At 40.7% G+C, this 15,386-nt stretch overlaps 1 protein-coding gene and 1 long non-coding RNA gene across 2 annotated transcripts in view; one reads left to right on the forward strand and one right to left on the reverse strand.

Moving 5' to 3' along the window:
• Positions 1–6,938, forward strand: LOC112842633 (uncharacterized). Its single transcript, XR_003214498.1, has 2 exons — positions 1–943; positions 1,074–6,938. It is a non-coding gene; the product is annotated as an uncharacterized LOC112842633 (long non-coding RNA).
• Positions 6,939–7,975: 1,037 nt separating this feature from the next.
• plxnb2a.1 (plexin b2a, tandem duplicate 1) overlaps positions 7,976–15,386 on the reverse strand; it is a 224,714-nt gene continuing 217,303 nt past the window's right edge. Inside the window, exons 38-43 of the mRNA XM_003448113.5 lie at positions 15,101–15,261; positions 12,712–12,859; positions 11,751–11,815; positions 11,231–11,306; positions 10,179–10,253; positions 7,976–8,773 (exon numbers count right to left, since the gene is read on the reverse strand). Of these exons, the coding sequence (XP_003448161.1) occupies positions 8,669–8,773; positions 10,179–10,253; positions 11,231–11,306; positions 11,751–11,815; positions 12,712–12,859; positions 15,101–15,261 (630 nt within the window). The 3' untranslated portion in view covers positions 7,976–8,668. The remainder of the gene's footprint in view (positions 8,774–10,178; positions 10,254–11,230; positions 11,307–11,750; positions 11,816–12,711; positions 12,860–15,100; positions 15,262–15,386) is intronic.

Raw genomic sequence — 15,386 nt, forward strand, 5'->3', positions numbered from 1 at the left:
GACTTTGAACTTTAACTGTTCAGGACCTGCAGACATTTAGAGGATTATGTATAAAAAAGTCTGTAATTCCTAAACATTTAAAGCTGAAATTCTGCACTGCACATCTTAATTAATCAAACCAAATTACTTATGGACCTGTGTACATGTGCACACACAGTCTGATGGATGAGTGAAGTTGAACTCATACCAAAGCGGCACTACCTCGTGCTGAGCATGATCCAGGATAAGTTATTTGTCTCCATAAATTTGTGTCTGTTCTGGAAAAACAGAATCTACAGAAGAACGTGTAGAATTCATGGCATTGCAGTGCAGTTCTCATCTATGAACACAGAGGGGCAGTGATGTCATTTTTTTTCATCAGTGGCTGATCTGTTCAGAGCAAGAGCCCCCAAAAATGAGATTTGCTGCTAAGATTTCTTCCCTAATACACAAATAAAGGTCAAAGCAGAGAAACGGGAATAAAGGGAAAAGGACAAATACTCAGGCTGCACAGGCGGCTGCTGAACACATCAGCTGGGAGCTCTGTGGGAAAACAATGGGAGTACGTTAAGCGCAAGTTTGTGCTTTCCTTTTTCTTTTCCTCAAGAATCCCACCAGGTTATCATGTGTTGAGTGTAGGAAAGCATGGTTTTCTTAAATTCCTGATTGCTCTAAATCTAAAAACCCATATTCACTAATAATTTCTACATCTGTGCAGGGAGTATGAACGTGGCAGAGCCCAGTGTCTGTCAGGAGTTTGATGGCAGATGTGCTTCCAGTTCCTGTGAATTGCAAACAGGAGGCTCCTCTAAGCCTGAAGCGTCCTCGCTTCAGGCTGTTGGAGGTGTGTGTTTGTCAGCTAAACGCAGTTTTCTGCTGAGAAACACGCAGACAGGCCTTCCTGTGATGCCTGAATAAATGAGGACGAAAGCTGATTAATCCTCTGAAGCTCTTTTGTCTCTCGGTATGAATGAACATCATCGCAGCTGTCTCTCACAAATGCTGCTTTATATTCAGAAAACAGAAAATATATATATATAGTTGTTCACAAAGCTTCAGATTTCAAAACTTAAAAAGGACTCGAATGTTTGCAGATCTGATAGTTTGACCTTGTTGAGGTCAGAACGGCCCGACGTCTTCAAGCTCGTCACATCTCTGAATGCACAACGCGTTGATCCTTGAAGCTGACAGACTACAGCAGCACACCAGGTGTCACTGTTAGCTAACAGGAAACTGAGGCTACAACTCACACAGACTCATTTGTGATTAAGTAGGACTCAGGATGCTAGAGGGCGGTTTAAGAGCCTTTTTGAGTTTTCAGGTGGAGTTGTGGGCTCCTCAGTTCTGCCTCTGGGTGGAGCCCTCCTGCTCAGGTTGCCCTTCTCATACCTGCTCTGAAAACCCTCATGAACCCTTTCACCACAATGGTTTTGTGTCCCATCCCTCCCTAACCTGCTCTGTGCCGCTTCTGCTGACGTAATGTGTTCAAAACCAGCCAATGACCTTTGGACTTGTGTACCTGTAAGGAGAAGGACTTTACCTGTCTGCTCACTCACTTTTCCTGAAACTCGCCACCTAAGCCTTAGTCGCTTACACCTCCAAGTAAGGGTGTTAGACTTGATCTGAGGCTTTTACTGCAAAACTCATGCCCACTTTCGTCTCAAAGTCTGAATGTTAAGAGTTGAATGCCTTTCAATAAATCTTTAACCCTGTAAAGCCTGAATCATGAAAGACTTGATAGAAAAGTCAGCTTTTTTAACTTATTTAACCTTCTGACAACATCCGAAAAAGAAATTAAATATCAATTTGTATACCAGTTTAATTTTTTTTTAATCACTTTTTCTACATTGTGGCATTTTTTGGTGCAACTGATTGCTGACAGTAGGATCTACGAATGGCAGAAGCCCACGTTATAAACGTCAGTAATGAGGAATAATAAATCAGACTACAAAACAACAAACTAAAATAAAGAACATTTAATACCAATAGAATTTACTTCGTTTCAAGGTAAAACTGTCGCAGTCTAGCCATTTTGCACACGTGCGCACAAACACGAATGCTACTAGCCTAGCATACTGTAGCTGTTTGCTTAGCGGCTAGTGGACTCTCCGTCCCGCTAACAAAGTCAGATGTTTGAATTTTCTAACTTACCAATGAGCAGGGTGACATTCTGAAAAACACCCAATGCCGCAGAGTCGCTTCCAACCACAACAACTGTGCTTCATCTTGTTGAATCTGAGCCATAAAGAATTAAATCAGCTCTGAAGGAAAAGGGGGTCAAACCTGGTACTAGCAAGATGTACAAACCACAAAATCTGAAATCTAGTACACAACATTCACCATGGTAGTAAAAAACTGTATTTTCCAGAACTTGTGAGAAAAGTAACAAACAGGTTGGTCTGGTTGCCATAATTAGTGTATCACAGTGGAATGAATGTTGAACAAAATGTGTATGGGTGATGTCCTCAACTTGGAAGATCTCAAAGGCACTCCAAGAGGCATTTAACCAATTTTTCATGAAGGACCAGAGGGTGTTAACAGAAGGTCCAAACAACATCTTCTAGGTATGCGAAACACTAAAACACTTTTAAAGTCAAAGACTGTATGTTGATTGCTCGTGTGATGGCACACTATGACAAAATGAAACACAACAACTTTCCTTATGTATAAATCTTTTATTGGATATTTGGACTTCCTAGATCTGGATTTTTCTGCCCACTTCTCCACTTCCTAAGAAGAGTCACCGATTTGGGCTTCAGTCCAGTCCAGACCAGTTGTAGTTACTGGTAGTGCTGTTACTGTCCATTTCAATGGTTTTACACTTGGTCCAGTTCTTCCAAACCAACTGTATCCAACAACAATGGTACAAGGACAAACAATGGCAGCGCTGATGTACAAAGAAAAGGCTGTTGGTAAAAGCATCAGTACCAGTGGGTGGTTTTCTTTAACATCTAGAAACTCTCAAAACTGTTCACGTGTTCCTCGTAAAACATAAATTTTTCAAATACAATTTAGTTGTACATCATTTAAAACACAAAACACTAAACCTCAAATAACAGACGAATAAATCGACTTCATATCCATGTGCATTCCAACATTTTCTGCACCTTTACCCTGAAAACCACTTCATTAAACCATAAACATCACACATGCACATCAAACTTCTGCACAGACCACAAGAACTGCATGGCCCGAAGAACTGCAGTTTACTGCGGGTGACATTTAACTCAGGTTGAATGAATATATGTTAACATATGTAGTCTTCATATATGGAGCTAAATGTTGGGTGAACCAACCTTTGCCCCTGCACATTTGTGGCAGAGGAAAGTTAAAACAGGTGTTGATAAAGAAAAATTCAACAGTATATTTTTCTCTTCTGCTTTTCCTTTTAAAAATTGCCAGATCTTTAGGAGTTGAAGAGCAATATAGTTCCCATAGTATGATGATTTGTGGCTCAGTCACACTGGAGGACAGAAAATTGAACTGCAACCTTGGAACTAGGAAAAAAAGTGGTGGTTGGGTGATGATTGAATTTATTTTATTTATTTTTTTGCTGTCAGAGACGCTCCTCCAAGCAGCCATTTCAAAAGCAACGAGATTGCAAGTTCATTGCACACAGTTTAAATAATTTTGGTGGCACTGCGGTCTCTGACCACTCTAGAGTGACCGTAGCATTAAATTTGTGCTGTGTGCAAACTTTAAAAACTCCTATTTATTAGAGCTTTTGTTCCCCCCACCCCCCACTGTGATCTTCCGGTTAGTAAACCCGCTATAAACATGAACATGCTTCTAGACACCTTTTATTTTTGGCTTTTACCTCCAAAGTTTACTTTCTCTTCCAGTCTTTAAGGCACTCACTGGTGGCAAAAAGAAGGCAGAAACAAGCAAGAGTTGGTGAAAGATAGGAGACAGTGAATCCCGATTATAATGAGGTCTTCTCATATAAATGAAAATTGAGCACAGGGTTAGTTCAGAAAAGCTACAAAGCCAAGCCAACTCTGCTGCACATCCAGTTGACTCGTCTTCTATACGCCAGTTTTTTAAGCTGCTGTAGTTGGATAAAAGTTGCTGCTGCTGCCTCTGAAAGCCACTTTGCAACCCACCTCCATTTCAACACTCCTCTTTGTGATGTGCCAGAATTAATATCTGTTGTCACTGATGACTACTGTGTTATGTGACGGGGGCATGGAGGTCCCAGAATGGGCAGGAGGCAGAAATTACTTTCTTTCACTGTGGTGACTGAAATGTATTTGTAAAATCAGACTGAGCTCTGACCTCAGTAACACAATGGGAAACAGAGCTCAAACATTTCTAGCTAAAGTGGCAGCCTGCTTTTAAAAGCCGGTCAAGTTTTGGTTCGTGTGGTCCGATTCTTAACATCTGAACCGAAAAGAAACCTTTAAAAGATTAGAAGTTCCCCATTTTACACAAAACTGCAATAACAGTCCAAGAAAATTCCACACACAGCACTTTCTTGAGCGTTTTTGGCACCAAAGTGGTTCAAAGAAATCAGAGTGAAAACAAGCTAAGATGTATTTCTATCTGGAGGTCATCTGGTGCCAGATTCTTATCAGAGCTTTGCAGTGTTTCCATCAAGTACCAGAGACACTGCACTGGTTGTATTGCTCCACAGATTAAAGTTGCAGTTTGTGAGGCTTGAAACACAAGAAACAAACATCTCCTGAAAGACGACCACACAACTTACAAACTGCACATTAAATCTTTGATAATAAGTCGAGCTTTCATCTCAAGATCATCGTCTGGGTTCAGGAAGAAAAGAAGAATGCAGATGGATCATGATTTTGTGTTGGCAATGAATAATGCGCAGCAAAAGAAAAGATAAATGAGTTCATTTAAACTTCTGTGGTGTAACAGCACTTTTTTGATGTACGCATCGCTTACTAACAGTGAATGGGAATATGTAGCTTTTGTTCCTCTTATTTCACAGCTGACACGTTTCCTCACTGCGCTGCAAACTATTTTTGAAAATACTGAATCTTTTAGGGAGTTGTTAGCATGTATATTCCTGCAATACTGGGATTGTACAACTTTGCAGAATCAAAGTAGAACTGAACATCTAGGCCAGAGAATATGGAAGATTTAAAATGCTTAAATAAGAAACAGTCCAAAGTGTTTTGTTTTTGCTTTGAACATAAATGACTGAAGGTGCTTTGGGCTGCTCCATCACTTCCCAAGCGCTCACCACAGTGGATGGATCCATGTTTGAGCTGGCACAGATTTTAATATCTGATCACATTTTTATTTTAGCATTAAATTAAATGTTTTTGTTATTGCTAATTATTTTTGAAGACTTTAGATGCAAAAGCCTCTAAACACCAGAATGCTATGAAGCTACTATTGTGTAGTTGTCCTTTCAAACCCACACTGAACACAGTGTGTTGGTAAAAATCTTCACCCCACTTTGGCAGAAAAAGCCAACATGTCCACAGCACCACCAATGAGAAGATGCAAATCAGGTCATGTGACTTTCCAACAGGACATTTCTTAGTTTGTTCAGGCCAACTTCACGCACCTTTACATGCATGTCTCAAATTACTTGACATGTGGGATGTAGTAGTTTGCCCAACAGGTCTATGTGTTTTGTGGACTTTGAGACGGCATTCGACAGCACTCCTGGGAGTGTCCTGTAGGGTCATGAGGGTTCAATCCATGTAAAACTGAAAAAGTTGTTAATTTTGGTTAATTTTTTATACATCATTATTTCTCAGGTTCTCAGTCCTCTTTTATATGTTAGTCCAACTCCCATGGTAGTCTTCTTTCAGACTACCATGTGACTGAAGACACATTTTTATGGACTGGCTTTTAGCACATGTTGACATTTTTTGTTTTACCAGCCTTAGTTGTTTTAGTTATTTTTACTCTTACTGTGTGTGGTGGGGCATGGTCTGCGGCGCAGCTGCGGGGGAGGCGGACGCACCTGAGCGGCATCCGCAATCACGCCTCGCCAGCTTAAAACAGATTAACGGCCTGCTGTTGTTGCTGGAGTGTGTTCGACTGGCGATTGAAAAGATACAGCAACCAGCAATAAAGTATGCTGAAAGGTGTTGAGATGTGGTCACGTCTGTCGTGCATCATTTGCATTGTGTTATTCTTTCTCTTTTATATGTTATTCCATCATTGTTGTGCATTTTACTTATTTTAGTTGCATTTTAGATTGTAAAATGTGCTATATAAATAAACTTGACCTTGATTTAGATTGTTGCATATCACTTTCCTTATCTTAAATTACATGTTAATCATTTTTTCCAGCTTCATCTTTAATGATTATTTTAACTGTTTCCTATTTTTTGTCCCAAGACGTGAAAAAAACGGCACAGCTGATCCAACTTTCATATTTACGAATAAGCCATTGCATTGCACTGATAAAACATTTAAAGCAAAACATATCAGGCAGAGGTTTGTGGACCTGAAGTTTTCAAGTTTAGTTTATATGTTTAAGAGATAACTGATAGTGCTTACATTTATTAAAGATGTATGTTTTTTAAAAAGTGTTTCTTGGGTTTGTATGCTTTTTAAATCTTCCATACAATAAGGAGGAAGGTGACAGACTGTTCAGAAGCACTTAGATTTTTAAAGTCCATGTGCTGCCGGGTCTCATTGAACTGACTCCATGCGTATTTCTTTACTCATCCTTTAACTCTGATAACAATATTGATGCATAATCCAAAAAATAGAAGCCATAACAAGCAGATTTATTTCATTTTAACACTTTACCACCTTAAATTTGAAGCCTTTTTCGTGTGATACCCTGTCTTCAGAAAACATGAAAGTAAGCAGACCTTCTCTTGCATGTGGACTTGAACAGAAAAATGGAAAACAAAAGCAGCGTTATTTTTGCGAGGGGTACGGCAAAAGAAGCGAAACTGTACAGACTATAAAAGCGAAAATCACGCACAAACATAAACATTTTGGATGTTCACATGATTAGGCTGTTGTGATTTTTTTGATTTTCTTTGTTGTTGCAGTAAATAAAAAAGCTGCTTAGCTAAAAACAAACATAAACAAAAAACCCCACTTTACACACACCCTCACAGACAGTTTGCAAAAGAATAAAACTAAATGGTACCATGTCAGTCCATTAAAAAGAAACATTTCATGTTGGATACGGATATGCAAAGCCTCTGCCTAAAGCAGGGGTGGGCAATCTCAGTCCACGAGGGCCGGTGTCCCTGCAGGTTTTAGATCTCACCTTGGGTCAACACACCTGAATCACATGATTAGTTCGTTACCAGGCCTCTGAAGAACTTCAGGACATGTTGAGGAGCTAATTTAGCCATTTAAATCAGCTGTGTTGGTTCAAGGACACATCTAAAACCTGCAGGGACACCGGCCCTCGTGGACTGAGATTGCCCACCCCTGGCCTAAAGCCTGCACACAAACAAACAAAAAAAACCTAAACAAACTAAATGAAATTATTTAGCTGTGAGTCACAAGCACAGTATCATCAGCATAGAAACACATACTGCTGCTAACTGTAGAGAAAAAAAAACTACATTTGGCCACGATACAAGGGAAAGAAACCTGCTGCTTTCTGGGCTTATATAACTCCTCGTACCTTGAATTCACTGTCCTTTGTTCCTCCATTGAGACCCCTGATTGGTCAGTGGTGTGTACCGTAGAGCAGCGGTCCCCAACCCCCGGGCCTCGGACCGGTACCGGTCCGTGAGTCGTTTGGTACCGGGCCGCGAGAGTTGAGGCTCAGGTGTGAAATGTATGGTTTTCAGGGTTTTTATCGGTTTTCAGCGTTAGTTTGTTATCGTTTTTATCGTTAACTCGGTTTTCCTGGGTCTTTTCACGTGTGTTATGAATAAATCTTCTTTTTTTCGGTACCGGCCCTAGTTTTATTTTGTTGTATTTATCCGCGACACCTTATTGCCGGTCCGTGAAAATATTGTCGGGCATAAACCGGTCCGTGGCGCAAAAAAGGTTGGGGACCGCTGCCGTAGAGGTTTCCCCATTTTACTCAAACTTAATCTTGTATACTTTAGGATGAAATTCACCCCACATCCACAGTTTCCAGACTTCAGAAAGTGGTCAGAAAAGGTGCCCAGAGCAGCTGCACTTCCAAAAAAAGAGCAGAGTACCAAAAAGGACATATTTGGGAATGCCTCATTTACGTGCTCACATTCTTCAAAAATCCCTAAACCTGAAGCCTTCATTTCTTGTGCGGCACGTTTTTCCTTCAGTCCTTACATGATGAAATTAAAATTTGTGGCACATTGAAGCCAAATACAGAAACAACAAGGTCCAAGGAGTACACCAACGTACATCCCAGCTACAATTAAAAAAATAACTCTGATTTCACACAACTTCCATCTGTAATCACGTCGCGCCATTTCGCATCTCTCCTCGCAATTTTTTTTGAGATGCCAAGCAGAAGTACGCCATGTAGGTGTAGTAGATATCAACACTTTAGTTTCCATCACTCTGGGTGTACGTTAACACTTTCCTCACCCCTCCAGACGTCCCATAACTCTCCCCCCTTTAGTCCTTCCTTTGGATCCACCGACCAACCCCCCCACCCCCGCCAATTACTTCAGTCATTACATGATTAAACATTCAGTAGAGTCCGTGAGCTCGTCATCCTTTGAGTCCTTGTGTTGAAAACAAAATCCTGTATTTTAGCATCCATTAGCTCCTCCCCCCGAACCCTCCTCGAGGTCTGGCGTCAAAGGTCGGTGACCTTATTCTCTAGGGCGGCAGCGACCTGTTGAAGGCGAAGGGTGAGCTGTTTGTTCTGGGCTGCTGGGTCCTCGTCCAGAGATTGGATTATCTGAAAGACATGAAAAATTTAAAAGTGAAGCATTTTTACGTCAATATGTGTAAAAGGTTTTATAGTTAATGCGAAAAATCCTCTGAGTAACTGTAACCAGCTGGAAAATCATTCTTGTGCCGCCATCTAGTGGCTGTTTTATCCCAGCACTAAAAAAAAAATGCAACGCTATATTAGAGGCAAATATATTTACTGGTTTACGCTTAAAGTTAAAATTGAAAGCACTCTGTGGCATCCTCTCTTAAATCAAATTTAAAATGCATCATCATCGTTTAAGTCTTCACCAGAGAATATGACAGATTTAATGGAAACAGGGAATCTCTTCTAGCATCGCTCTACCACTCCGCTCTGCCTGGAGTGGGAGTGGAATATTTGACTGGTGATGTCATATGAAAGGGGAAACTCAAACTTTAACCAGGTGTAGGCTTTCAAAAATGGTGTCATCATAACAAAAAACAACAACAATAAGTTCCATGATTAGAAATGGTATGAATGCATCCAAAGGACAAACAACATTTTTAAAGGAGCAGTAAAAAAGATCCGAGTCCAAACTCAGGATATTCATTATCATTAATCAGTAATCAATCCAAATAACTTGCTTTCCTTCAGTGTCATTAACACTGTATGGCACATTTGTGTTCTCTTACCTCTCCTGCAAATATCTTTTTGTTCTTCAATTGTTTAAAAAAAATAATCAGACACTGACATATTGTGGTGAATGAGGCATGTTGTATAAAGAGCTTTGAGCGCTCCAGGAGAGTAGAAAAGTGCTACAGAAGAATCAGTCCATTTAACAAATGGCTCACCCTGAATTCCTTTTAGCAGGAGAAACAAGCAAATTTCTTAGTCTGCCTTACATTTGTGCAATTTTTACGTCTTTTTTGTAAACTGATGAGAAAGTGATCAGTCTGTTCTTGTTTCTTGCCCTGTTGCCCTTTGTCGTTCCCACAATCATTCTTTAAGTTACTGGTTGGGGAAAAAAAGTAAGTTGGTGCAAGTTGGATCAAATATGATCAAAAGTACAAGTTAATATCTCCCATTAGGTGAATCATTGTGTTTAATTAAGATGGAATCTTTTTTATGTTGTGTATGGAAAAGCAAAGCCTCCGCTCAAAAGTAATCGAACAGAAAAACCAATATTTGGCAAATATGAGAGAAAAATCTGTTGCTTTTTGGGGCTTATTAAACTTAATTCATCTTGATCACTCACCGAAGTTTTACCAACACGAGAAAGGTTTATTATGAAAATCGTCGATATCACTCCAGTGAAATAATAATCTGGATTTCTGTGCAATTTATTTTAAGCTTAAATAACAATGATAACAGCTCTCTTCCCCCTTGTAGCTCATGGATTCAGCACACACAACAGCACAAAGGTAGATAAACTGAAAACAGCAGCTCTCACCACATCGTAGTACTTGCTGGCGAACTGGTACAGTTGATGTAAGGCCACCTGGGTGTTCAGCTTGTCTGTGTGTTGCTACAAAGGAGACAGTATGAGCACAGTTCAGACAGTTGCTGCATCTACTTTCAAGTGTTAAGAAACATTTTTGAAGCTTTGTACTTTTTTGATACTCAGAGGTTAATTAAAATAAAAATAAATGGATCCAAATATGTAAGTCTTTACTGGATGGAGCTGCTCAGGATTCAACCCGTGTTCTTATGTGTAGTTTAGCAAATAGTTAAAATTGACTGTATTTTATATTCCATACTGATGCTCTACACCGACAGCCACTTCATTAGGTACACCTGTTCAACTGCTCATTAAGGCAAGTAGCTAAATCAGCCAATCAAGCTGAAGTTCAAGCTGATCATCATAACAAGGAAGGTGATTGAAGTGACTTTGAACATAGCCAGAAGAGTTCAGAAATTGATGATCTGATAGGACTTTGTCACTCAAACATCTTCAGACTTCACAGGAAAATAGTCAAAAAAAGAGAAAATGTCCAGGAAGCGGCAGTTCTCTTAGACAAAAATGCCCGTTGAGGTCAGAGGAGAATCACCAGAAGCCTTCCAGCTGATAGGAAGGCAACAGTGACTCAAACAACCACTCGTTACAACCACAGTGTGCAGAAAAGCATCTCTGAGTGGTGAACATGTTAATCCTTAAAGCAGATGGGCTACAGCAGCAGAAGACTACACCGGGTGGTGCCGCCCCTCTTGGTAAAGAATAGGAAGCTGAAGCAGCCGACAAATCTGCAGCAGCTGTGTGTGCCATCGTGTCAACGTAGACGAGTATCTCAGAGGACTGTTTGCAGCACCTTGTCGAATCTGTGCCACGAAGAATTAATGCAGATCGAAGGCAAATAGAAGATTCAACCCAGAACTTTCAAGATGTACTGTATAATCTTGTATAATCTTCACCTGTTAATTAGTTACTATAAGTAGTAACTACTTGCACATGCACTGCAGAGGGATGAAACATGCAACAAAGCACAAACAGAGGTTGGTTCATACCCTGGACACCTCAGCGAGGTGCGTGTTCATGTCCTGGTCACTGACTGGAACCATCTGTCTGATGCCCCTGTAGTAACTGTGGAAAGAGACACAGTCAAAACAAACTATCAGGTGATTTCTGTGAGGTCATTCAGAAAGAATCACGCAGTGGATCATCAGACGGCTGTCCTGATTAACCATCGAGGGTAATTGAACCCCGTAAAACATCATCTTCAGGATGTTTTATGGGGTTCAAGTGTTGGTCCACTTTTCAAACAGCCTCAAAGCTCAGCAGCTGTGATTTCACCAAATATTAGAAAATCCAAGAGGACTGAAGCAAACAGCTGTCAAACCACACCGACAAGAGCCATCAGTACAAAAGAAATGGTTAGTGATGCATGAAAAGACTTTTGAGAGCTCACATTTTCACAGAATACATTCAAACATGCTGCCATTTTTCAAATTTCACTCTGCTGTTCAGCCAAAACACCAATTCATATACACGTTTCCTCTCTGAGGATATTTAGAGGTTTAAACTCACTCGTCGACCATCTTCTTGTACGTGGAAATCTCTTTTGCATAGAGTAGCTTGTTGCTGGGAGACTCCTGCAGCCAGAGAGAGAGAACACATGAGCATGTTTGTATGAACACAACAAAAAAAAGAAGGTAAATTTGATGATAATCCTCTCATGGATGTTTCTGCTCTGCACAACATCATCACTCTCTCAGTTTGTTTTGCGCTTTGCTAATGAACTCTTCCATCAGCCCGCCTCCTTGTCGTCACCAAGTGTGAAAATGTAGCTTTCAGTTCAAGAAAAACACTCAAATAACAGAAGGATCCCTCTACCTCTCAAAATGTTCTCGTCACAATGTAAGTGTGCACAGAAAGCAGGTTTTTTTAAATACCAATCAAAAAGTACTGCACTTAAAATGCCACCTCTGGCTGTAAACACAGAAGCTCCACCCACCTGCAGTTTAAATCGTGTGTGAATGAGGGGCAGCCAATCAGAAGAAAGCTAGTTAAAAAGGATTGTGGCTTTAAATGTCTAAACAATCTTTGCCATGATAAAAAGAAAGATGTCCACAGGAGGGCGACAGAGAGCTGACAGCCTGTAGTGTGACTTTCACTTCAGCATCCTCTCTGTTGTTGCTTTGACAGCCCGAGAGAATCTCTGGTTGCTTCAGCAATCACAGAAATCCACTGAGCTGTCAGGGTGCATTACCAAACATCTACATGAACACACTAAATGACGGCAAAAAGTGGACATCATGTGACTCTGAGGTTCTTCTCTTATGTCCAAAACAGAAATTCACTGAGCTGATAAATAAATGGATCCCAGATCTTGTTTAAAATAGCAGGAAATTGCTGAAATCACAGAAATTGCAGCGGGTAATTGTGGCTGTAATTGAAAAATGGCCCAGGTGCACAGCTAATCACAATCTCTCTCAGAGACATGCACAGGGTTACAAACATGGCGCTCTTTGAACGGACTGATGCTCACTCTGCTCAGCTTGTGCTCCGTCTTGGTGCAGGCGTCCATGAAGGTCTGTGCGATGACGTGCAGCGAAGCGTCCACCACCTCCGTCACGTGGACGTCGAAGATGAAGTGAGGGTTCCTCAGGATGTTCACCCAGAACCGCATAGGCAGGCTGAGGACACACAAAGACATCTGCTGCTTAAAGTCACGACTCTGGAAACGTCATTTAGAGCTCCTCCCACTGATCTTCTGTTTAGTCTAAACTAGCTTAAGTGGAGAGTTAACCTCCAGAGCTGAAAATGGGGCTCCAAAAGTAAGTCAGTCTCCACGGACTCCCATTTTATAAAGACTGACTTTACAGCAGAAACAAGCATGTTTACAGCCGGATACACAAACACTCTTCAGCTTACTTATCCCGTCACAGGACCTGTACAGGTGTGAATTTCTCATAGCTCACCTGGTTTCTCTTTGGATGGTTTTTGATGTCTCATTATTTTCGGTACATTTTATTTTATGCTTCATGTTGTATGTAGTAACTTTGTTTCTCTTTGTGGTCTTTTTGAGGTCATTTCGCTTATTTTTTTATTTGGTGTTGTCCTGTTTGTGGCAATCGTGTGTCATTTCAGTCGTTTTAGATGTCACTATTGTAATTTTGTTCGTCTTTAGTTTTGGATGTCTAGTGCCATCTTGTGTCTCTTTTTAAGAATTTTGTGGTCAGTTTGTTTGTCTTTAAGTTGGTTTTGACCTGTTTGTAGATATTACAAGTCTTATTTGGGTATTTTTGTGTCTCTTTGTGGTCCTTTGGCTGTTTTCTTGAGTCATTCTGGATGTGTTTGTGGTTAGTATGCGTTTTACTTTGATTATTTTGGATTTCATGAAGGTAATTTACATCGTTTTGGATCTCTGGAAACATTTCATGTTTCATTTAATACGTTAGTTTCTCTTTGTATTTATCTTCAAACTGTTGTGTTTAATTTTAGTCATTTTGCATCTTTTTGTTGTCATTCTTTATCTTTAAAGTCAGCATTTGGTTCCATTTTTGTGGTTTTTGCCACATTAATATTCTTCTTCTTTCCGAGACCACTGTGCATCTCATTTTTGTTGGGTCACGTTTCTTTGCAGCTCTTTCCGGAGCACTTTGTAAGTCCATTCAGCAATAGTTGGCCAAAAACAAGAATTTTGTTTTTGTGATAAACCAAAAAATAAAATTTGCCAGAGTACGAGCTGAAAATGTGAAGCGATGGATCCAAAAGCTCGGCAGGCGGAGCAATGCTTACTGTAGTGGACGCTCAGTTTCAGACTTCAGGATGTAGCTGACGCTCCGTTTCCCTTTACTCCTCCTTCTCTCCTTTCATCCCCCCACCCTCACTGCCTCCCCAGACCATAACCCCCATCAATAATTCACCAGAACTGATAAATATTTCATTTACCAACTTGTCCAGATGTGTGTGTATGTGTGCCTCTGATGATTGACAGGCTTAGCTCAAGGCCAGTTTGAAAACAGAGAAGTTTGGACTTAAAAAAAAAGAGGAAGAAAAAAAAAAAGAAGCAATCTCCCCATCTCTCTCAGTTTCTCTATCCTTCTCCTTTGTCTCTGCTCCGTCATCATTTATCCGCCCTGATAACAGCCTGTCAATTAAATCAGGCTTTTATGTGGTCCACCGCCCGGTTTAGAAGTGACGAGGACATAATTACTCCCTCCTTTGGCTGATGAAGTATCACACACACACACACACACACACAGACAGAGCAGTGAAGCAACATAATTATTTCTCTTAGCTGGTTTTCTTTGCAGGTTGTATCTCCAGCTGAGATTCACAGCAGCTTTGAAGACGAGCTGAATCAGTTAGAGTCACATATCAGCCCGTCTGAGGCCTTTACTGACAGCATGATCCACGTGAAGCCGTCAGAACAGTTTCAGGCCCACGGATCACTCATTCAGACGTTTTCTTGTCGCCGGCATTTCAATCTCACAGTGGTGTCAGACTCAAAATCTGATCAACTGGGCCAAGTTAATAAACAAACAAACACCTCTCTAAATGTTAATCTTTCTTATGTTACCGTCAAATGAGGGAAAACGGAGGTTAAAGACTGCAGTAAGACCAAATGATGGTCCCTGTGTGCTTTGAAGATGGGAAGCAGGTCTGCGACCTCTCAGTTATCGTCTTCAAAGCATCAAAATGGCGATAAACGCAAATACCAGTCAGCGAAAATGCAATAACACTGCTTGGCAACCTTATATAGGAATCACACCAGAATACAATCAGCTGGCAAACAGTTGAGTCGAGTTCCCTTTTGCACAGAGATGTTTCACAGATGAGTTTTAGGTTTACTCGGATTCTGCAATTAGTTTGCAAACCTTCACCAGTCTGTCTGAGGTGGCATACTTGGTGTTTTTGGTGAGTCTTTGTACCTGTTGGTCTTCCAGATGTGCAGCGTCTCCTCGTCTACATTGTCGTGTCTCTGCGCCTGCTCGTCCAAGAAATCGAAGAAGTATTTAACGGCCGGAGGGACGACGGAACTGGAGCACAGCACGCTGCGGAAGAAATTGTCCACAAACTGCTGCAAAGTGCCCTGCAACACAAAGACACACACAATGTTTTAAATGTATCTATTTAATTTGTTCCTGATCAGGAAAGACCATGATGCAATCAACAGAATTGCATCAGCTAATTACAAATACAAGCAGAAAAAACCGG

This window comes from Oreochromis niloticus, linkage group LG17 (assembly GCF_001858045.2).
Source record: "Oreochromis niloticus isolate F11D_XX linkage group LG17, O_niloticus_UMD_NMBU, whole genome shotgun sequence".
In the NCBI taxonomy this organism is placed as follows: Eukaryota; Metazoa; Chordata; class Actinopteri; order Cichliformes; family Cichlidae; genus Oreochromis; species Oreochromis niloticus.